The sequence below is a fragment of the Dermacentor silvarum genome, chromosome 10 (genome assembly GCF_013339745.2).
Source record: "Dermacentor silvarum isolate Dsil-2018 chromosome 10, BIME_Dsil_1.4, whole genome shotgun sequence".
NCBI lineage: Eukaryota > Metazoa > Arthropoda > Arachnida > Ixodida > Ixodidae > Dermacentor > Dermacentor silvarum.
Window position 1 is genome coordinate 116242500 of NC_051163.1, and position 24984 is coordinate 116267483.

The 24984-nt window shown below is 46.3% G+C and overlaps 1 protein-coding gene across 1 annotated transcript in view; it reads right to left on the minus strand.

Moving 5' to 3' along the window:
• Positions 1-9177: 9177 nt before the first annotated feature.
• Positions 9178-24984, minus strand: part of LOC119431781 (ATP-binding cassette sub-family C member 2-like) — a 72810-nt gene continuing 57003 nt past the window's right edge. Inside the window, exons 13-17 of the mRNA XM_049658041.1 lie at positions 23036-23132; positions 19793-19995; positions 17341-17517; positions 9552-9719; positions 9178-9240 (exon numbers count right to left, since the gene is read on the minus strand). Coding sequence (XP_049513998.1) covers positions 9178-9240; positions 9552-9719; positions 17341-17517; positions 19793-19995; positions 23036-23132 — 708 coding nt within the window. The remainder of the gene's footprint in view (positions 9241-9551; positions 9720-17340; positions 17518-19792; positions 19996-23035; positions 23133-24984) is intronic.

Sequence of the window (24984 nt, forward strand, 5' to 3'; positions counted from 1 at the left end):
TCATGATACATGAACCTCCAGAAAAGCAAAAGAGATATTGTTTCATAGAAAAGCTAACATATTACGTTATTTAGGGCACTGAGCTTGCCTGTATTTTTCTCTGGGGTTCTGAGGTCGAGGATTGGCTGCTTCCGCGCCCATTCTCTCGGATGGGAAAAATGGCGGCATTGTTTGTGGACATTACTCAAAGTTCAGGAGACACTACTTCTTTCACAACTCCGACAAAGCGCAACAAATGCTCCTTCCCCATTTATCTGACAATTCCTGAAATCCACAAACAATTTAGACAGCCTGTTCCGGCACTATTTAAATTGGCCCAGTCCCACGTATTTGAAAAATTTGAAGGTTATATTGAAGTATTCACGGACGCATCTGTACACAGCGACGCGCAAGGCGCTTCTGCAGCTTTCTTTTGCCCTTCGACTGGCATCAGACGGGTATTTAGAATACTACATGCAACCTCATCAACAACTGCAGAACTAGCAGCGATTGATGTTGCTCTGAAATACGTACACGAAGAATTAAACGCCTTGAAGGTCGTCATTCTTACAGACTCCCGTGCTGCCCTCAGCAGACTTAGACAAGATGCCGATAGCCCATTGTTGTGCAGTATCCAAGAAACGTCCGGCAAAATTACTTCCTGTGGAGTGTCCCTCATTGCCCAGTGAGTACCCTCGCATGTGGGCATTGCTGGAAATGAATGAGGCTTGATCGCCTCGCTTCAAGCTGTGCCCACCATGAATGTGACTGCCCTGACATTTCGTGCACGTTTGAAAATGCCCGTCTCCTGATACGCCGACACCTCCTAAAGCAGCACCCAGACCGGCGTGTTGCAGACGAATCGTTCCCTCCCCGCGTTCGTGGTCGAGGCTTGCCCCGTCGTGCTAGAGCACTGTTATACAAGTTAAGGGTTGGGTCTGTGTTGGTGCGCGAACGCCTATACCGACAAGGACGTGTGGACAGCCCGTCGTGTTTTGTGGCTCCTGTGAGGCACTTGAACATCTAGTTTTAGAGTGTCCCGCATTCGTTGCGCAGCGCGCATTACTAATTAAGGAGTATAGACTTATGGGGCTGCAATGTGCGACCCTTGACGATTGCCTTTTTTCCAAGGGGGAGCGCTGCAAGACGTGACCAGGCCCATCGAGCCCTGCTAAGTTTGCTGAAGGACACTGACTTGGCCTCCCGTTTATAGACATTATTTGTATTTTTTTGGGTTTTTTGTTTTGTTTTGTTCTGTCTGTGTCTCCGTCATTTCTTGATTTCCTCTTTTCTCATATTTTCATTTCCTCTAGTCCCTCCTCCTATAGGAGTAGGCAGGCGTTGTGCCCCTCTCGGTGGCAGTTGTCAGCTTGCTCCCTCCTTAATCCCTTTGTGTCCTTGTATGTATATGTGTACAAATCAAATAATAATAATAATGAGGTCCAGTACTTTCACTTAACACACATATATAAACAAAATTAAAGCATGCTTGTGCGACCTGGAAGAATAACGATCCAATTTCCAGCGAAGATGTTTATTTCGAGCAGTTGGAATAAAAGTTTGTAGCCTGTAATTAATTCACATGCTCAAAACGTTGCTTGTACAAATCGTCGCTCCTTTTAAAACCTTGCCCGCATATAACGCTTTCCAGCACGTGCTAAGACATCTTTACAAAGGCCGCAATTAATTCACACACCATTTACTTCGACAGGACGTTGGCCATAGTTCTCCCATTGTCTCTCTTTGCCTGTACTTACTCCGATATTAGTAAAATTTGATCTTGGTTGCGTTTACAGTCCTCCCAGAGCAGCGCCATAAAATTGGCATTGTTCGGGAAACATTACACTTACGAAGTTCCTTATCATTTGCTTATGTAACCTACCGGCAAATATAAACAAGGTGTAAACTGCTTTGTTCAACGAGGACACTGAATAAACCAACTATGAACGTCGTATGATCACACGAATAGGAAAAAAAAAAACGAGAGTTGTGTAATTATTTGTGATGATTACATAAGGACATGAACGTGAAAATTCTGTCGCAAATTGCACTTAGCGTGGCCCCCATTTCTGCGAAATATAAACATGATTTAACCTGCACTTAGGTCGTGACATTTCGAGCCAAAGGTGACAGCGGCCGTACGACACTTTGTAACAATTAAATAGGATTATTTTACAAAAGCTGTATTTTATCCACAACCGTTTATCTTCGTACAAACATATTCAATTGTCTTCCACCAATTTTTGCTAAATTTGATCTCGGGGGCTTTTGTATTTCTACCAGATCAACTGGGTAAATTACGCTCCTCTCGTTAGACCCGTTCAAATCACTGGAGAGTGCTTGCATATGTAATTTATTGCCAAGGACGCATTTAACCCCTTCAGAAGGAGGACTTGTTGTTGGGCAAGTTGATGTTTCCTTAACGAGATGTGGCGCGAAGGCACAATTACAAAGAAGATACCCAGACACACGTGACAGGCGCTACTCACAACCCATTCACTTTCAATGCCTACACATCACACATTACCTGGCCCTTACTGTCACCGAACATCAAGGAGCTACGTTGTTTATTTCACCGCGTACACTCGCGTACGTGCTATCACTCATTAAAAAAAAAACAAAGAAAGGAGGGTGCAGTAATTCTTATTGAGAAAGCATTATATGTCCCATGAGGAAGAAAAATCGGCGTTGTCCTCAACGAGTGCTAGCAAAGATGCTAATCAGTGTGGATTAAGGTGAATTAAAGTGGGGGAAGGTGGATTAAGGCGGGTACAAATTAGAGCAAAGTGGAATAACGTAGAGTTGTGAAGGTCACGTGAGAGTGTATTACCTATTACATTCCCCTTAATTTGGCCAAATGTAAACAGGGTTGCTTATAAATTTCCCTGAGCACACCGGATATACCTACTATATTCCTCATATCACGCAAGGAAAAAGAAACGAGGCTTTAATATTTATTTTAAAGGCTTCTATTCAAGGCGTAAAGAAATTTTTGGCCACAGTGTGCACTTTACATTCTCCTTATTTTCACAGAATTGGAAGTGGGTGTCTTTTACAGTTGCTTTATAAATTCGGGATGAATTGCGCAAAACTGCAGAGTGATAGTATTGAATGCTTGAACAAGTAACTTTCTACAAAGGCAATATATAACTTATAAAGATTAAAAACTTTCCTTTCGTAGATCTCAACATGCTTCCTACGGTAAAGAAATATAAGCACCGTGCCTAACGTAGTTAACCAAGGAGACCAGGCTAAAGGAACCACATGCTTTTGTTAGTAAAGCAGCAAATTAGGGCGAAAACGAGTTCGGAGTAAATATTTTCAACGCAGCTAATCAACCTACGCCATTTAAGCTTTCGGTTAAGCTTCCGGAATGGGTCTCGGCTTTATTCATGAGCTGCCGGCGAATAATGAAATTAAATTTTTGAATTTACTGTTAAGATTTAGAGCACAACATATTTGTTGGCAATATAACCCCCGAACAAGCAAACCAATTTTAAAGTATGCGTCGGCACACTCCCAACTAGTGAAAAGAGGCATTGCTACGACATGTTTAGGATCCGCACTTAGAAAGTCTTGCCACCACCTTGCTAATACCAGCTCTTCGCAACTGGTGAATTGTCTGGACAATGCCGGCTTTCCAAAATTTATTGTTGTATCAGTCTGTGAACGGCTTGTAAATATAATTAAAAAAGGGGAACCACCCCAGCAGCTGATCGAAACGAGAAGAGAGTTTGCAGTCATTCCTTTTGTACATCAGATTGGGCATGGGTTAAATAAAGGCAGCCATGAAATATGCATGAAATAGCCATGAAATATGGTATACAAGTTGTTTTTTCTGCTAAGAACTCGCGAAACAAGATTTTCTCTCGTGTTAATAAACCTAAGCAAGCGTCCAAGGCCATTTGTCATATCAAGCACACAGAAAAGCCCATGGCATGCGCAGTGGGAGTTGTCTATGTAATTCCACTTTCATGCGGCAAAAAATATGGGCAGACGGGGCGTTGCATCAGCATTCACTTCAGGGAGCACCAAGCCGCTATTACAAATTCAACCAGTTCAAATCAGGCCGCGCATTGTAGAATTTGCCCATGCAAACCCGTGTTCGAAAAAGCTGAAATACTGTATAAAAATAGAAACCAAATTCACCTCGAGATTGTAGAAGCCTACTACATGCATGTTAAATCAGGCGCATGTGTCAGCCAGAGCTCTATCTCTCTGCATGATAAAGAAACGAAGGTTTTGGACAGCAAGATAAGCTGAGAACCTTTCACTACTTGTACGCGTCACATGATCACATTTTGTCTCTCTCTCTCCATATATATATATATATATATATATATATATATATATATATATGTCACAGCTGTCCCCGATTCGTCGTCGGCGCGAAGTCGATCGACGGGGTAGACAAGCTGGGTGGTCGTTTCGTACGCAAGCGAGCACAGTGAAAAGAGTCTGAGTCGGGAGTAAACAAAAAACAAGATATTTATCGGCTGACAAATATACACAAATTAATAAAATAACATACACTAGACAAACTAACACAACTGAACTTAATATAAAACAATGATGAAGACAATTAAATACGAGCAATTAACAGTAGATATAAAAATGAAACAGCGCGAGGATCAAATACACAAGAATACACTAAACACTAAAGCAAAGTTCAATAGAAGTCAAAGTTCAAGAGAAAACAAATGGTGTCATACGCATGGCCGGGCAGCAGCAGCAAGTCCATAAACCGTGAAGTCGGTGCACAAAGCTTTCCCGAAGAAGGCTGGCGGTCCGATCTTGTCGAGGTGGATGCGAATTGCTGAGCTGGGTTTCCCGGGAGTCTAGGTCTGACGACTTCCCTCAAGCAGGTTGAGCTAACTTGAGGTGAAATACCGTGAGCTTCGTTGCAGACGCTGGTTTGACGTCTCGTACGTCAACAAGTTCCTCGGATTTCCAACGTGGCCAGGCGGCCCAGGCGATACTGGACGGCACTAGCCCCCCCCAACGGCTTCTCAGCAGAGCATAGGTTCAGCTTCTAGACTAATCAGCAGGGCCCAAAACCTGCGCTTAAATAGCCTCTCCTTTCCCTAGTTCCCTATGTAGGGAAAGTGCCGCTATGTAGAGTTCTCCGAAATCACGGCTCTCTGCTCCCAACAATCTTGGCCGCGTCCCTTTCACCATGGTCGAAGAACCGCAGATTCTCCTCTCTCCCAATGTCAAGGGCCAAGGCGGAACCCGGCATACCACGCAGACGTACACGCACACTTCTGGGTCCGTAATCGGCGTGTCGCGTCTGGAATCGAGATGGCACCCCGAGCGGCCACGACGCCCGTAATTCGGCGTGTCGATGTCGAGCAAATTATACGCTGCACAGTCAGGAGCCCACGTTTTTGACGCTCGTAATTCGGCGTGTCGTTAATCAGCGTCCAAACCATTCGAAAATATGCCGCTCCGTGACAATATATATATATATATATATATATATATATATATATACGAGTATTCGTGTAGCGCTGCCCACCCCTAAGAACATGTTCGGTTTGTGTCACCAATAGAGCAGCCCCAGTTCCCTAATACATGAAATCTGTGCAGTTTTTTGTCCTTTCGGGCAAGCAGAGAAACTGTTGAAGCGTTTCATATAACGCCCCTAAACTTGCCGAGAACACCGGTTCAACAATCTTTATATAATACCTAATAATTACAAAAACTGCAAAATTAGCTTGCATATTGCCCCTGTTGATTGACTCATTCTGTCAAAATATAAACTTTGTGAGAGATACAGTTTTCTCGGAAAGCCGTAAATACCGGCATCTAAGGTTTTCGAGCTCTTCTGTAGCCGCATTAACAGCTCCGCTGAAATAAAGAAGAAATATTACGCCACTAATTTTTCAAGCAAGTGGGTGGTATGTGTGATTGCACAGCGTATCTACGAACACCACAGCGTTTATTGCTTGAATTACTTCTTCTATTTGACATAACATTTGAACATTATATGGAATATATCTTAAGTTGCAAAATAATGAAATTTGGAAATTAGCAAACCACGCCTCTACCTGACTCGCGAACTACTTGTAGATGAGCCAAACTATAAAAAAAATTATGGAGTTTTACGTGCTGAAACCACGATCTGAATATAAGGCACGTCTTAGTGGGGGAATCCGCATTAATTTCCGCCACCTGGGGTTCTTTAAACTGCACCGAAAGCGGAAAGCATGGTGAAAGATTTCGGGCAACTTTTCAGTGGCACTGGGTGCGTCCAGCGTCTGTACCGCATGGCGCTCCGCGAGGACGCTGTTCCGGTGGTCCAACCAGAATGGCGGGTGCCACTAGCCTTGCGAGAACCACTGCACCAAGAACAGCAACGCATGGAACGAATCGGCATCATTGCGAGGGTGACAGAGCCTATGGATTGGGTAAGTCCTCTCGTGGTTGTGCGCAAGAAGAATGGAAAGCTTCGAATATGTATGTATCTGAGGAAGTTTTAAAGAAAACATAAAAAGGTAGCACTATCAAATGCCTACGCGGGAGGACATAGAAGCTGAACTAGTTAGCGCAAAAGTGGTAATGCGTCTCGATGCTGCTTCTTCTTCTTTCTGTGGTTTTACGTGCCAAAACCCGTTCTGATTATGAGGCACGCCGTATAGTGGAGGGGTCCGGATTAATTTTGACCACCTGGAGTTCTTTAACGTGCACTACAACGCAAGCACACGGGCGTTTTTGCATTTCGCCTCCATCGAAATGCGGCCGCCGCCGCCGGGAATCGATCCCGCGACCTCGTGCTCAGCAGCGCAACGCCTTAGGTAACTGAGCCACCGCGGCGGGTAAACGTCTCGATGTTAGCGCCCGGTTTCACCAGATATCTTTGGACGAAGAAACGTAAAAAAATGCATGTTCGCAACGTCTTTCGGCCCATTTCCGCTTCTTGAGGTTGCCGTGCGGCATCTTGTCGGCATCGGAGGTATAAAAAAAAAAAAATACTCGGTAGCTTTTGAGAATCTGCCAGGTGTAAGAGGGTACATTGATGTGAAAATCCGGAGTTTGTCAATGAAAGAGCACGATGAAGCAACAGCGAGTTCGCCTTGAAAGGAGCAGAACGAGCTGCATTTCTTTTTAACGTGACTAATTGCACAGTAGTGTCACAGAAATTTAATTCCTAGGCGACGTAATAAGTCACGAGGGCATCGAACCAAATTATAATCAGACGGTGTATGAGCAAATGCCGGAGCGGAAAGAAAAGCAGGCATTTCAAAAGGGGCTGGGTGTAGCCAACTATTTCAGAAAGTTTTTGCCGCCCTTAGCCCAGAAGACTTAACTTCTGCGGAGCTTAATTAAAGCAGGGCGCACTCTTGGAATAGAAAGTAGACCACGCCAAAGAATGGTAATTGCTGTGTGGCACCATGTGAACGCCAGCCCATGTTCAATTCGAGAAAGGAAAGCAGTGTCTTGCGTGACGCGTTACAAAATGGAATAAGTGCTGCTTCCCTAAGTGGGCAAATAATACGCGCAAGCCTGTTGCATATGCGTCCAAATCGCTCACCTAAACTTAGCAAATGATACTCATCAATCGAAAAAAAAATTCAGAGCCCTTCCCCTGTCGAGAAAATGCAGGTAAGCGAAGCTTTTGGCAAGACGACACTGTCACAGGTGTTCTGCTTCGTTAGCCCTAAACTCAGGGTCGGCGGCTCTTCGCGGACGTTTGTTCTCAACATCGTGGTCCCGCAGCTCGGACTCTGCGGCTCTTTTCTGACGTTTCGCCTGGGCTTCGGAAGCCCTCATGCTAGAATCGGCCACAAGCTTCGCTTACCCTCATTTTCTCGACAGGGAAAGGGTTGGTGAGTTTGTGTCCTTGCGTACCACGTGTGACAAGGGTGGTTCAAGGGCGCGTTACAGATTCCCGAGCCTACAGCGGTATGTGTCATTGAGCTTGGACGCTTTCTGCGCTATCACCAGATCGGCACACTTTTCAGAGTGACACCACCACCGCCGACACCTGTGAGCCTATAAAACTTCGCTTAAAAGAAGACACGGCTTCAGTATATGTTTGCGAAAGATTCGACCATTTCACGTGCAGTCGTAAGATTATCGTGGAAACATACCACCGCCCACTGATAGCGATTTCCCAGAAAGCAATCGGAAACATGCCACCATGGCTACAATGCTTTTATCTCCACTTGATTCGGCACGACATCACAATCACTTTTCTTCCAAGGAAACACCTTTTTAGTCTGGTATGCCGTCACGGGTCTCTGTCAACTGCAACAGCGATGTCGACGATGACGGTGCGGAAGTGCAGGCCATGAGTGTGCTTTCATCTTGTGTCAGAAAAAGGACACTACAGGGACTTATCAATGAGACAAGTTAGAATAAATAATTAGGAAAGTGTGCTAAACAGCCTGAGTAAAAACAAACCGGTTGAAGACCACCTAAAACCATTTAATGGCGAGCTCTCGCGATTGCAGGGTGTCCTGTTAAAAGGGTGGAGGGTTGAGATTCTGCTAGCATGACGAGTGAAATGATCGAAAAAGTTGGAAGTCCACGGCGCGGGATAGTGTATTCTGGCCTTGAATGGGTCGCGAGATTGAAGCCTTTGTGCACAAGTGTGTAGTTTGCAGGAAATTTGCTTACAGCCAACCTTGTGAACCGTTGCGGATGGATGCGCTCACTGCCAGAGCAATCATAGTACCGGGTCGGTGCAGAGCTTTTTCACTACGGCGGAAGAACACACCTGTGTACTTGCGGTGCCAGTTCGAACTTTCCCGAGGTAGAACGCTCAGAGATGCATTGGCACTCACCATCATCCAAGCGCCTAGGGCTGTTTTTTCAAGATACGGTATACCTATGGAGATATGTCCTGACGATAGGCCACCTTTTTCAACCAAGCAAACTGCCGAGTTTGCGCGAAAGTATTATTTTCAGTATATCACTCCTAGCCCTGGCTACCCATAATGAAATGGTTTTGCAGAAAAGAGAGTGCAAGTATCAACGCGGATTTTAAAGAAAACTCATGAAGCAACTAGAGATTTTTGGATCGGTTTCCTTGCTTATATAGAACAGCGCCACTAGAAGGCAGCGCGGCACCTGTGGAGCTTCTGCAGGGCAGGAAATTGCGAACAGCGTGCCGGATTTTTGAGGTGAGCCATTTTTAAACATTGTCAAGCATCGCCAAAGAGACGACCAGAGACAACCTCTCTCAGCACTGAGTCAAGGGGACGTGGTGCGCCTGAAGAAGCGCTCATGGGATGCAAAAGTGCGAGTGTTGGGGCACTGCACGCAGCCACGATCTTAAATTATGCCCACAGAAGAAGGCAAGATTTTAGGCCACAATAGAAAAGACTTGTTGCGGACACAAGAACAGCGGCGGTAGCAAACCGCCTTTGCATGCATCTTGCCAAGTGGGTGTGGCGGGTCCACCCACAGCTTGACTGCACTCGCTTCATGGCCTGCTCGGCCCGACCCGCTAGCACACTTGTAAACCTGAGATCCGGTTTCATCGCCGTACAAATCTATTCGACAAGAATTTATCAGATCCCTGGAAACGTGGGTAATGAGTGCAGAGAAGCAGGCGGTCGACTTGCCTTATGCCTGAGCAGGCCTTTTCCCCCTATAACGTATCTGAAGACACGGCTGGCCACGATGGGGTCCAAAGCGCTAAGTGGGTCGTCTAGTAGGTAAACATCACTCTGGCTGTACACTGCTCTTGCAATGGAAATGCGTTGCTTTTGGCCACCACTGAGGTTGCTTCCCTGCGAACGACAACGAAAAATGAATGTTACGCACGAAGTTCCGAGGAAGCACACAACTTTCTTGATTGTACTGTTGTAAAACTAAATGACGCATGCTGGACAGCATTCTTAGAGATATCAAGTGCGGGAGAGGTGATCTTTTTTTTCAAGTGTACACGGCAGAAATAGCATAGCGTTTCTGTGTGCATTTCACAAACTCTACCAAGTGTCCAAAAACTCTGCAGCAAAACAATTAAGCCATCATGCATTGTTTTTCCAGGAATTGATCACGGATCCAAAGATCAGCCGCCGGTGGCTCGGAATGACCTTTAACGTGCCCTTCGATTCGCAACCTTGTCGGAAAAGGGTGGAATGTGGCGCTTAATATTGTTACGATGGGGTGCGTTTATTTAACAGATGAATTGATGAAAAGGGGCCGTGCCGACACCGAGCCGCTACCAAGACAAGCGCACTTCGTTCTCCTCTTCCTCCGTCCTTGCCGTAGTTTTAGCGTAACACTCCTCCCTTCACAGACGAAGCCCGCTGGGCGAGTAACTGTTACGTCCACTCGGAGTCACGTGGATGACAGCGTTTCAGGCGAGCGACATGAACAAGCTGCGTCCTCTTAGACCGGTAGCCATTGGACACGAGACGAGCAATCGAGTAGGTTACATCACTTAGGCGATCGGTGATGACGAAAGGCCCGGTGTAACGAGCCAGAAACTTCTGGCACAGGCCGCGCTTGCGAAGTGGTGTCCAAAGCCATACAATGTCCCCTTTGTGGTATGACACATTCTTATGTATTGAATTGTAGCGGATCTTGGAGTGGTCCTGGGATGCCGACGTACGGAGCTGAGCTATGCGGCGTGCTTCCTCAGTGCGGCAGAGAGTCTGGGCAATAGAAGAGTCCGCATGAGGAGTAAAAGGTAGAATGGTGTCAAGGAAGCTGCGGGGTGGTCTAACATAAAAGAGATAGTAAGGGCTGTAGCCTGTAGTTTCATGCTTTGCGGTGTTGTAGGCGTAGGTGATAAAAGGCAAGATGTCATCCCAATTTTTGTGCCTGGAATCCACGTACATCGAAAGCATGTTGGTCAAAGTTCTGTCAGTGCGCTCGACGAGACCATTTGTCTGTGGGTGATACGGGGTCACGTGGCGAAACTGGCAAGCACAAAGTCGCAACAGCTCTTCGACTACGTCGGCCACGAACTGGCGACCGCGATTGCTCGCAATAACACGAGGGGGTCCATGACGGAATATAACGGAGGACAGGAGGAAGCTCGAAACATCAAGAGCCGTGGCCGTTGGCATCGCTGTGGTTTCAGCATAACGCGTTAGATGGTCGACGCAGACTATAATCTAACGGTTGTCGTTTGTTGAGCGCGGGAATGGGCCGAGAAGATCCACTGCAACCATTTCGAAAGGAGATGATGGTGGCGCTACAGGGTGAAGGAATCCGACCGGAGCAGTATTAGGGCGCTTGAATTGCTGGCACTTGTTACAACTGGCCACATACTTCTCTATATTCCGTCGCATACTGGTCCAGTAGAATCGGCCCTGAATGCGATGGTATGTTCTGGTGAAACCCAGGTGCCCAGCGGTCGAGTCATCGTGCATAGCACGGAGCACGTGAGTTCTTAATTTTTTTAGGGACCACTAAGAGGAGGCGGGTACCATCAGCCGCATAATTCTTCTTGTAGAGGAGGCCATTTTGGATGACAATGTCATTGTTACCTGTTGGCTGAGCAGCTGAGGCGAAGAGGGCATCCAGGCTGCGGTCGTCACGCTGCTCTTCCCGGAAGGTGGCCAGGTCGGGAAAAATGTCGTCGATGGCGGCCAGAAACTCATCGAAATTGTCGGCGTCACATTCACTTGTTGGTAGAGGGAGCCTCGAAAGAAAATCGGCGTCCGCATGATGTCGGCCACTCTTGTAACGGACTGCAAAGTCAGATTCCTGTAAACGTAGCGCCCATCGAGCAAGGCGGCCAGACGGGTCGCGGACATCAACCAACCAACAAAGTGAATGGTGGTCAGTAACGATCGTGAAGCGGCGACCGTAGAGATATTACCGGAACTTCTGGACTGCAAAGACGACGGCGAGACACTCTTGCTCAGTGACGGTGTAATTTTGTTCGGCCCTGCTCAACGAGCGGCTGGCGTAGGCAATGACATGCTCGGCGTCACCAAGCGCTGCACGAGGACTGCGCCGAGGCCGATTCCACTCGCGTCGGTGTGCAATTCTGTTGTGGCAGAGGGGTCAAAATGACGAAGTATGGGTCCGGAAGAGAGCAGGAACTTCAGTTGACGAAACGAGGAATCGCAATCTGCTGTCCAAGTGAAAGGGTCATCCTTGCGCAGCAATGAAGTCAGGGAGTAGGCAGTATCGGCAAAGTTGGGCACAAAACGTCGAAAGTACGAGCAAAGACCCAAGAAGCGCCTCAGCTCGCGTTGTGACTGCGGTTGTTTAAAGCCGCTAACTGCAGTGACTTTCTGTGGGTCCGGTCGCACCCCGTGCTTGTCCACTAGATGTCCAAGTACCAGCGCCTCTCGTTGGCCAAAGTGACATTTCTTTGAAGTGAGTGTAAAGGCAGCTTGTTCAAGGCACGTCAGAACAACGTCCAGCCGATGGTTGTGCTCTGCAGAAGTACGGCCAAAAAATGACGACGTCGTCAAGATAACACAAACAAATCTCCCATTTCAGGCCGCGCAGTACCGTGTCCATAAACCATTCGAATGTTGCAGGCGCGTTGCACAAACCAAAAGGCATGACGTTGAATTCAAACAAGCTCTCTGGGGTCGCAACAGCGGTTTTCTCTTTGTCAGCTGAATGCATGGGTATCTGCCAATAGCCCGATCGGAGGTCTACAGATGAAAAGTAGGATGCGGAATGAAGGCAGTCGATAACATAATCGATCCGGGGAAGTGGATACACAACCTTTTTCGTCGCAGAATTGAGACGCCGGTAGTCGACACAAAACCTCCAGGACCCATCTTTCTTTTTCACGAGGATGACCAGGGCAGCCCAAGCGCTAGAGGAATCTTGGATGACGCCCTTGGCTAGCATGTCGTCGACCTGTTCAGCGATGATCTTGCGCTCTGACGCCGACACGCGGTAAGGCTTCTGCCTTATGGGATGCGCGGACCCCGTGTCGATCCTGTGGCGCGCCCGCGTAGTTGGAACGCGAACTTTGTTAGTGTTCTGTGCGAAATCAAATAGTGACACATGTTTGCTAAGGACGCTGACCAGGGATTGATGCTTCTCTGAATACAGTGACTTGTTGATCATTTTGAGAAAAGGCAACTGAGTCTTTAGGGACACCGGGGCCAGCCCCGTGCTCTCGGGATTCATGGAACGTGTCATCAGTTAAAGCGCCTATGCTGAGACTGGTATCCATTTCAAAAGAGGCAATTCGCATACCGCTGGGTAGCACAACAGACTGGGAGGCTAAATTTGACACCCACACTGTAGTCGTTCCGCAGGCCACAGAGAGGATGCATCGAGGTACAAGCACAGTTTTCTTCACTACCATCGAAGGCACAGGCTCAACAATTGCATCAAATGTATCGGCGTCGACACCGCAAGCAGCAACCCGAACTCTGGATAAGGAACGTGCCGGTAAGACTGCATCTTCAATGATGGCGAGAGTGCATGAACAAGTAGCAGGTTGGTCGATAAGAGAAGAGAGGAGAGAGAGTGAGAGAATAAACTTTAATTCAAAGAGCACGCGAGCGTAGGTAGCTCCTCCGCTCTGCAGTGGGTGGTCCCCTCAGTCCAGGAGTCCAGTGGCCTTAGCTGCCCTTCCCGCTCGATTGACCAGGTTGAGCTGGTCCGTCGAGTCGGAGCTGGACAGCGCTGCCTCCCATTGCCGTGTGGTGGGGTGTGTTATGGGTGTGAGCTGTGGTGTGTTTGCGCAAGCCCATACCATGTGGTAAAGCGTTGCACATTGATCACAGTGTGGACATTTATAGGAATACAGCGCAGGGTGTATGGCGTGGTAAAGACTCAAATGTGGATATGTGTTTGGAGTTTTCGCCATATTACGGCTTCCTCTCGCGTCAGAGCATTATGTGGTGGGGGTAGTGTTCTTCGTGAAAGGCGATAGTGTCGTAGGATGCGAGTGTAGGTTAATGGTATGGGCTCTGGCTGGAACTGCTCGGCGCGGTCATCTCGCGGCTCCCGGTGTGCATGCGCTCGGGCGTAGGCGTGTGCCTTCTGATTGCCGCGTAAGGACTCATGGCCCGGAGTCCACACGATTTGTATGTATGGTGGCAGCTGGTGCGCTCCATTCAGAATGCGATGTGCAGCCCTGGAAATTTTGGCCCTGTCATAATTTCTGCATGCCGTCTGAGAGTACGTCAGAACTATGACGCAATCCCTGTGCGGTCTCGTCGTGATGGCTAACGCTATCGCTAGTTCGTCTGCCTCCGCAGCGCTCACTCTGGAAACCGACGACGCATTTATTTCGGTCCTGTGATTGTCGACTACGCTGGTGACGAATGCGGTGCTGCGTGCGGTGCTGGCCGCGTCTACGTACAAGACATTGCGGTGGTTTCCATACTTTGTCGCGAGCGCCTGCGCTCGGGCTTGTCTCCGTCCGATATGGAAGTTTGGGTGCATGTTCCTGGGAATCGGTGAGACGTGCATTGTTTCTTGTATTCGTGTCGGGATTTTGGTCAGTGCGCTGGTCTTCCGTACGGTATATCCAATACGTTCCAAGACGCAGCGTCCCGCTATTGTGCGTAGTAGTCTTTCCTTCTGACTTACCAGGTGGGCCTCTATGATTTCCCGTGCGTTGTTGTACACCCCTGTCTCCTCGAGGCGAAGAGAGGAAAAGCTCGCCAGTACCGCAGTCAACAGTGGCACCGCACTGTTGTAGGAAATCGAGGCCAAGAATTACGTTGTGAGTGGCTTGATACACCGTATCGGAGAAAGAAACGTTCGCAGTGCACACTCCAATTGGTCGGAGCAACTTTCCACTCACAGCACGAAATGCATTAGCGTTATCCCAGCGGAAGATCACTTTACGGCCCTAGTCGGGTTTTTAAATCCAGACTGATGACGGAGACACTCGCTCCCGTGTCCACTAAGGCCACCGTAGCAACATTGTCCACTAAAACATGAATCTTGTTATGACGCATGGTGACTGGCGGAGGCATAGGGGCGTGTAGCTGATGATGACTGGTGACCTCACCTCCATTGGTTGCACCGCCTAGTTTCCCGGCGGCGGTGACGTGAGACGTCATCGCGGAGATGGAGACCTGCGCTGGCGTGAAGGTGGTGGCGTCAAGCTCCGCATAGAAGCTGGAGAGTCACTACGGTAATTCGCCTGGTGGTTTGTCCTGCTATCGGAGTCAGAAGGCCAGCGTGTCCCGTCGCCGTGCCGATTGCTACGCCGCTAAAACGTGCGTGGTCGCTCATACGACGGTGGGGACGTGCGTGGGTGATGAGGACGAAATCTGGCGACGTGACCGCGAATACCGCATTGGAAGCAGATGGGGCGCTTACGGGACTCACTGAAATTGTCATTAGCAGGATAACTGGCATGGTCATCCCACTCTTGAGAAACTGCAGGTGCTCTGGGTGAGTAACCATCGTGGAACTTATAACTGGGATACGCATTCAGAGTAGGGTTCTCGGCGTTCCCTTCGTCATCGGCGATCCCTTTTAGAAGATGACCAACTTTGTCCTCTTCTGTTATCTGAGGGTCCAGGGCCTTGCACAATTTCAGCACTTCCTCGATGTACGTCGTGCATGTTTCGCCGGGAACTTGGGCTCGCTGCATTAGGGTTTGTTCCGCACGCTTCTTTTTAGCTGCCGGATCTCCGAAGCACTTCTTGATTTCATCTACGAACCGTTCCCACGTCGTCATGCTTTCTTCGTGGTTTTCAAACCACACTGACGCGGTTCCCTTGAGAAAGAAGGCAACGCTGTTAATCTGGGCGGTGCCATTCCAGCCAGTGAACCGACTTGCGCGTTGGTAAAAGCTGAGCCATCCTTCCACGTCTTCCCCGGCTTTTCCGGCGAAGGTTCGTGGTTCGATATAGGGCTGCCATTGGGAGCTGGAAGAAGGCTACGGGTTGTCGCCGTCGGAAGCCATCTCTGGTGGCAGACCGGCAATTCGGCGACTTCGGCGAAGCTCCACGGATTGCACTTCTGCGGGAGGTTCGTCGTCGTTATTCGGGGACACCGTTGTTGTACCCAGCGCCGTCCACCAAAACTGTTAGGATGGGGTGCGTTTATTTAACAGATGAATTGATGAAAAGGGGCCGTGCCGACACCGAGCCGCTACCAAGACAAGCGCACTTCGTTCTCCTCTTCCTCCGTCCTTGCCGTAGTTTTCGTATTTATCGTATTCACGATAAATATTTAGAGCTTTTTTATTACAACATAGGTGTCAAAAAGCGTGCTACGAATAGGATAGACTCAACCACAACCTAATTCACACGTTATTAAACAATATAGCCGTATTTTATTTTGGATCACTTTTTATTCAAGCATCTGCCACAGGTATTTGTCCTCAGAACGTTTCATTTTCGTGCGCAAGATGCATCAGGAGCAGTATTGAAGATTGTAACAAACAAATGTAATAATTATTCTTAATTACAGATGAAGAAAGCTGTGGCAAAGTTTTCCTTCAATGCAACATATGCGTTAACGTCAGCGAATCACCTCGTTCCTCTCCCCTTGACCTTTTTTTCACAAGCCCTTGAAAGGCTTTGAAAAGAGTTTTGCACATTTTTATCATCTCTTTGTGCTTGGTAAACTAAAGTCAGTGTATCAGAAATTATATATATATATATATATATATATATATATATATATATATATATAAAACTGACTGATGCTTACGTTTTATTTTTTGCAGCTAAGTGTGGGTGCTGAAATTCGATTATGTTGAACTGAAAGGAAAACTGCTCATTGACAAATTGCCTTGCTGCTTTTTAAGATAACAATTTTGGAAGCGTGAAATCTTGACAGTAAACGTATTGCACCAGATGTTTGTGTAACACCTTTTGCAATTACCGGCCTCCCAAGCCACTCGGTTGGTAATCCCACTTTTATAAAGAAAGAAATACCAATGCTGTTAAATGGCTTTATTATTGTACCCGACTTGCTGCGCACGCAGTAGCGTATGCTGGGCCAAATCTTAACCCTTAGGTGTTTGCTTACTCACGTGTATCTTATATTACTGTAGCTCAACTTTGAACTTACTAATGAATGTAAATGCTCGTAAAGTGGTTTTATATAAACCAACAAACATTTAACCGAACAAACAACTATTTCGATAGCTCAGAAGCGTTCTCTGGAAAAATTTGTTCATGTTGGAAAGAAATTGGAATTGTTTTGAAGAACAAGGAAAAAAAAAAACAAATTTTGCCTCGAAAGGTAAAAAAATAAACTTGTCACTCTAAAAACTTGTCGAAAGAGACAATTCCCTATACAAGCGGTCACCCTTATTGGAAACCCGCGAAGAAAAACTTCCTGATTAGTAAGAAAGCAGAATCCATCTAGAGATAACGAGTAGACAGCAGGTGAGAAAATATTGAGGGTATCAAATAACGCTTATATTTCATCTCATCTGTTTCAGCAGCTCTTTTAACATGCAGTAAATGCGCTTTGCTTACGCAGTTCTTTTAACTGTACCTTTTCGCCAACTTCGGTCATGTCCCCAGTCGCTAACATGTTGATATCATTTATGAGTTGGCAGCTTTGAATAACATGGTGGTAGAAGCTTGGGTCCATCGGCTTCCCGTAGAGAATATTGTCCCTGACGGTCATATTGTGAACAGCGGGCAACTGTGGAGCAAAAGCTATACGACCCTGAAGAAGAAAAAAAGTGTTATTGCGCAGCGGATAATTCGCCGGTGTAGGGAAGGAAAATGCAATAGTCTCGAGTTGAATCAGTAAGCCTTCCCTTCAAGAAGAACTGGTGCAACGAAGGAACATGTTGCTGGTTAAGTTGACGCATGGAACGTTCTGTACTACGCTACACCATGCTTCCACATGTGAGATACTGAGCTGTAGCGTGAGACATACTAGAGATATTTTGCATTAAGCACGTTCATAATGGGGTAATTCATATGTCACATGCTACAACAGGTCAGTTATTGAAGGCTCTCTTCGTTAAGCAGAGGCGGAAACTGCCTAAGTGAAGCGTTGGTGTCAGTTCACTGGAGGGAAGTGATGTATATCGATCGGTCACGCATCTCGAGCGACGCGTCCACAATTGTTATGGAAAGGTTGGCGTGGTGAGCTTGTGTCAAGAACTGTATATATGCGTGATGCGTGCATTACTAATAAATAGTTACGTAGTCAGCGCCGTCCTGTCTATGTATGTATTACCGTTGTGGTCGTCTGTTTTGCGGAAGATTATCCTTAATTACTGGTTCAACAAGCACCCGCCAGCGAATACAACCCTTATATAGACTGTGACAACCTAAATAAACGATATCCATGTCGCACTCCAGATGCCCACTCAACCCTCAGTAAGTAAAGGTCTAAATTTGGAAAGGGAAGTTTGAACTGTGAGGCCGCTTCCATGGAGACCGAAAACCACAAGTGTGAAAAACTCACACCATTGCATCACGGCGTAATGCGCCAGGTATCTGGGAAGCTACAATTGCAAATCGCATTGTGAGCTACAGCTTAAGCGCAACCTTGGTTTGAGCCAGTTGGCGGAAACAGTGGCGCAATATAGACGTGGACAGAGAACACGTAAGACGTGTCAAACACCAACTTCCAACTGAGTTTATACAGAGCAAGAATCCCCTTTTTATAGTTCAGCCAAGTCACGTGATCATAGTAGAAATGCTACAACAATAACAATAAGTACGCGCGAAGGCTAAGCGATCAGCGGCGCAAGCTAATCAAAAGACATGCGCAAAGATTTGGTCAGAAAATCATTTACTTATCAAGAAGTGGTAAAGGCGCCATGCTGACACAAGCATCACCCACTCGCTCGATATAACAGGCCTCCATCACATCCCTCTCAGTTTTACCTTTACTTCTGCCGATAAATTTGGTTTGAACATTCATTGGATAACACGTGCATTCCCCTTTGACAACTTAGGTCAGTGGGTATCACAACAACCACAAAAACACCATGCCCTGCACTCCGCATCAATTTGTAACATTGTAGCACGTCGGTAAAGCATTAATCGTTGGCTGAAGAACCGTTATGTGACACATGATTCATAAGAGCCCTTCTCCACCAAACCAATATTAATTCAGACAACGTAGATGTCAATTGAAGTTGAGTGTGCTGTAAGTTTTTGCTTTTCCCTCCCTCCTTCTAGCTATTCCTCCTACGGCTTTTTGCCTCCGAGCCCCCGATCGATTTTCCGCCACAGGTAAATATGCGGGTGATTACGTGCAGACTGGCAAAAATTATCTACGTCTCTTAACAGAGCTCTCGGTTTCTAACGCCAATTGCACCGACAATGCGCCATTTGCACAACTCCGTAGAACCTGACACATGTGCTGCGGATCCTGCTATCTTCAACATTACTGCTTGTGTAGGCAAGCTTACACGTCCTGTATACGGTTATTGGAGCTGTAAATCAAAGAGCTATAAAACCTAAAAGAAAGAAATGCAAAACATAGTCAGCGCTACCTTTATAAAACACGTCATGCTATTTCTAAGTGTCTTTCCGACCTGGAGGCGTTTATGTGCAATGACTATTGGTACACTCCATAATCAAACGCTGCGCGCAAGAATAGCAGGAAAAGTAGGACGGCGGCTGAGACAATTACTGTAGTATGCATGAAACAAAGTTCGAGTTCGAGGTTGCGGGTTTCATCCTTGTGCCGGCCGCCCCATTCCGATGGGGGCGTGACACAGAAAGGATTTTGCTCTTAGATTTATGTGCCCGTTAGGAAAACCCAGTGGTAAAATGATTCTGGAGATCCTAACTACGGCGTACCGGTCAATCCGATCATGAATTCGTCACGTAAGTCTATGGTATTTGATTATTTATTTGAAATGTTATAGGTTCCGAGACTCTGCTAGAGAGTTGTTTTTGATGGTATTTCGTGAACAAAAATGTAAACACTTTCGAGGATGCAAGCAGCTGCAGTTAGCTTCCTGTTGACCTACCGTGGTGGCGACTTTGCCTGCAATGACGTGCATGTCACCCAGTATGGCAGCGAGCAACGAGGATTTGCCGCTACCTACAAATCCGACGATCCCAACCAAGGAACCGGGCTCTACCTCCAGGTCGATGTCTTCAAGTTGCGCTTCCGATACACCAGTGTCAGGAAGGGCCCAGGAAAAGGAGCATCTCTCTATTTTAACAGCACCTGAATACGAGCGGAAAATAATTTGACACGTTTATATAAGCATGATCAATGTTGATATTCTAAGGGTAACATCCAGTCCTTGAAGAACATTGACCTGGATTTCGGAAATTGAAGTTGTATTCGCTTTTCATGGTCATTCGCAATAACGTTGTCCAGAAGTATCAACACTTTTCTTTTTCTATTTTTACTGCCATTCCCCTTCCATGATACCGAGTGGGAAGTTAGAACTTTGATGTACGCCGACTTTCCCGCCTTGGTTTCTTAGCGGCTACGGCGTGGAGCTGCTCAGTTCGAGGTCGTGGGTTCGATCCAACGGAATGCAAAACAGTCGTGTACTTTGATTTTGCTGAAGTTAAAGAAACAGCAGGCGGTAAGAAATAATCCAGAGTCCCCCACTGTGGCGTGCCTCATATTCAGATCGTAGGTTTGAAGCGTAAAGCCTTAAAATGCATTTTAATTGTTAACCATTCAATCCGCCTTCAGCCTTTCTTCATTATTAAATGTCACTCTCAGTTGTCTTTATGATTGGTATGGCGAGATATAATACGGACTGTTAAACCATGGCCGACCGAGATGCAATTAAAATACATTCTTGATCTGTGAGAACAACTAGACAACGACAAAAAAACAAAAAGGGACGTTCGCAGACGCTGTCTATGAACTGAAGCTTTATTGCAAACACGTGACAAATGCACAGGGCGTCTCATTGTATTAACATAATTTCATTTGGTCACTCATGACATGTAGCACTATTGCCCCTATTTGGATATAAATTACTCTCAGAAGCCGGCATTATTTGCACACAAAATGAAAGTGAATAATTGACAAAATAAAACTTTTTTGCTAATTTAACGCTTGAAACTGACTACGTCACGTATGAAATTTCACGAATTGTAGCCGGTAACTTTTAAAGGCATGTACACTTGGTAAAACTTATGAGGATGACACCAGTTTCAAATAATGTATTGGTTTTCCGGTAACTTTAGGCCTTCAATGCACAAGAAGGCGTTCTGCTAAAAAAGTAAGTGGAACAAGCAGTGCATTTTCACGTGCAATTCAGTGCATGTGGAACTGCCTTCTATAATCGCTGGTTTAAATTCGTGTACTGCAATGTGTGATGAAGCAGTTAGTTTAAAATGGTATTAGTAACATTTTCGTAACTAGATAATCATGCATATTGATTTCAGGCGTGAGTCATGTATACCTCTTCGAGTATTCCAGCTCAGTAGGTCGGTTTGTGGTAAATACCACAGGCGATTGAAAAGAACTCTGTTAGCGTTAAAATAAAACACCATGTATACAACGCACACTGCACCAAAGCGGGAAAGAATAAATAAAACCAACACATCGTACAACAGCGCTAGATACATCACGTGTGATTAAATGTGATTGAAAAGTTCAGTTAGTCCTGTTTAGAGTGATAAGAGGCCTGACTTACGCATTCGTGCGCGTGCTCACGGATGCGAAAAGCTGCAGCTATCTGTGTCTCATAATGATAGTGGTACTATCGAAAAGTGGTACGCAACCTCGAGTGCGACAGTGGCCAGATAGATGAGATGTGGGTGTGCCCTTTAATGAAGTGTGGTATTCTTTCAGGAGTACTTTGGGGCAGCGCCCTGTTTGGCCAATATAGACTTTACCACAATCAAACGGAGCTTTGTAGACGACGCCTTTACTCCAAGGTGCAAACCTGGAATAATGCTTGATCGAACAGTCAGCGTTCTGAAGCGAGGTCCCGCCCTCATGCTTTTTCTGAATGGAAACACACATGTTGCTATGTTTGCGCTTTGAAGAAGAAAAAAAAAAAACATCCTAGTCCTATCTAATGCCGATTTTCTTGATGAGGTGCATAACCGAATGCAGGTATGGAATACCTACAGATTTGCGCCTGTTAAGTTATTTGCGCGAGTTCCTCAGGAATGTTTCTTCCCGCGTTATTCCAGCGAGCGAGCGAGATTGCTTACTGGCTCGGAGGAGCCACAGCCCAACGAGAGGGAACAAACGTAAAGAGTTATGTGAAAATAGCTTCTCTGTCACTGAACAAATGTGTTTTGCGTTTACGGCGCCTCTATTAGTGCGGCTGCCTCCGTTATACCGACTCAAGCATTCTCCCAAGGGCACCGGCTTCGCAAAATATTAGCTTCATTATCAAGACTGACTTGGACAGGTCTGTTCATTATAGCTGAAAACTCAGTTCGAGACAGATGAAGAGAACACAAACACGCGCGACTCCTCCGTATTCGTGCTCCGCGCGCACAGAAGCCGCACAAGGCAGCTGTTGTGCCGTGTTGCTGCATTCGCACTTTATCTTTCAAATCTCCGAACAGGAGCCAGGCAGAATGAATCAGATCGAGGCCTTAAGGTCATGTGCACGTGGGCTTCCTAACCTATTCCGTCAATTCTATCCACTGATACGCGAGAAATATGAGGGTGCGGCTTGTCGTGCTGCAGGAACACTTTTATTGCGCGATAGTTACCGCACAACACGTGTTGTAGTTTCTTCAGCGTTTTAATTACTGGTAACTTAAGCATTCATTTACATACATAACTGCACTGTACCCTGTTTACACCATTCCACATCGCTTAGTTTTACCCACTTTATTTTTTTGATGAGCACATCAACGTCTTCTAGGTTTCCGTCGAGGCTGTCCAAGGCCAACCACTTAAAGGCCTATCTTCAATGGTCGTCTGGCCATTTTTAAAATCTCCAGCATACCTTGGCACGCCGTTCGGACTGACATGCGTAGCTATACGAAGGCTGAAGATTCATGAATGTTTGCAACTAAAATGTGATGTTTGACGAGGAATTCTTCACCGCGCCTTCAGAAAACGAAACATCGTGGGCTGCCATTCTGTTTGAGACGCTGGTGGACAGTTGATGCAACCTGTTCATTCGAAATGCCAATTCTTGAGCACACAAAAGATAGTGCGACGTTCCATCAAACACCTATTCTTGTGTGCTTTTGCACTAGCGCAAGAAATAGTTAACCATTCCCTTCATTATGGCCTTCGTAAAATGCCATTCACTCGAGGCCTTTACCTTTTCTCGCGGACGCGGATGTTTCGCAACCGCTATGCGAGTTCTCCTGTTCTTCAGCAGTACAAAAATCGGCGATTCTCTTGAGTGCCAGAGACCCCTGAAATGAAATTTGAGGATCACAGCGAGCACAGCAATGTCGCAATGCACCAAACATTTATGCTACTGCTGTAAACCATGTTGATAACTTGATCGTCATCATCATCATCACCATCAGCATATTTTTATGTCCACTGCATGATGAATCTTGCCATCTCGAATTACCCCTGTCTTGCGCTAGCAGATTCTAATTTCCACCTGCAAATTTCCCAATTTCATGACCCCCCCTAGTTCTCTGCCGTCCTCGACTGCACTTTCCTTCTCTTGGCACCCATTCTGTAACTCTAATGGCCCACCGGTCATCTACTCTAGGCACTTGGTTTGGTTTGGTTTGGTGCCTATAGAAATAACACAACCCACTACGGGGGATTACACGGCTTGCCTAGATATACTTCTCTCTCGTAATGTCAGCAAGAATATCCGCTATGCCCGTTTGCTCTCTGATCCACACCGCTCTCTTCCTGTCTCTTAACGTTACGCCTAACATTTTTCATTCCATCAATCTTTGTGCGGTCCTTAACTTATTCTCGAGCTTCTTTGTCAATCTCCAAGTTTCTGCCCCATATGTTAGCACAGGTAAAATGCAATCATTGTACACTTTTCTTTTCAACGACAGTGGTAAGCTCCGAGTCAGGACATGTAAATAGCTGCCGTATGCATTCCAACCCGATTTTATTCTTTTGTAAATTCCTTTCTCATGATCAGAGTCCACTGTGAATAATTGACCTAGTAAACGTACTCCTGTGCAGACTCTAGAGGCTGACTGGCGATCCTAAATTCTTATTCTCTTGTCAGGCTGTTGAACATTATCTTTGTCTTCTGCATATTAATCTTCAACTTGACACTTGAACTTGATAACTTCATGCTTCGATACAAATGTTTCTATTAAAAGTAAAAAGGCAGACTGGTACCTTGGGCGTTAGAACTGCCAATCATGTTATGATTATGCTGCGAGAAATGACCCGATGCGACTGATTAGTGCCTTGTATCCTTCGGCTGCTGAGAAAGTCATCACAGGACAAATTTCTCTCAGCGGCGGTTACATTTCGACAGGGTGCGTGGTGCAAAAAAAAAAATGCCCGTGAACTGTGCTCTGAGGCACACTGAAGACCTCCACGTGACTGAAACCACACTTCAGTCACGCCGTATACTACAGGAGCCTGTCATTACTGGTTGGTGGGAAGCAAAACCACATAGCGTTCTCTTAAACATTGCTCACAAATCGACGGCTTTCTTCATAACAACTTTCATATAGGGCTATATTGTGTGTTCTCTTAGTTATGGAATTGATGGAAGGCCCTAAATTCGGCGATACTTCCCATCAACACTGTTCCTACTCTACAATCTGTTACGCATTGGTAATCGGTGCTTCTATTCTCTGTCTTGTACCGACCGCATTCCGCTGCATTGGATACAAACACTTTTGTAATGAAGCGAGCGAGATCACGTATACTATTCGCTATAGTAGTCACTTCGTTATAAATGTCACGTATTTTCACATTTTCCAATTTGACTGTGCTTGAGTGGTTACGTTCTACAAAACCTGAGTTTTTTTATCGTGCGCCACTTAGCAAAATAATCGATCGACGACCTGAATCGTGATAATATAACAATCATATTGCCAATCCAATCAAACAATATATTCATCTATCAGTCTATCCATAAGCCAATGTTTCTTTACTTTTTGTGCTGCGTTGGTTGTCCGTGGGGCACTCCGACACCCTTATCAGCTCAATTGGCCGGTCGTGAGCGACGGATGTCAAGAAAGGCATAGAATCGAGCCAGAGCCATCGTTACGTCACACCGGCCCCGACCAACGGACTCTCTGGTTAGTGCCGGCAGTGATGCAAAGA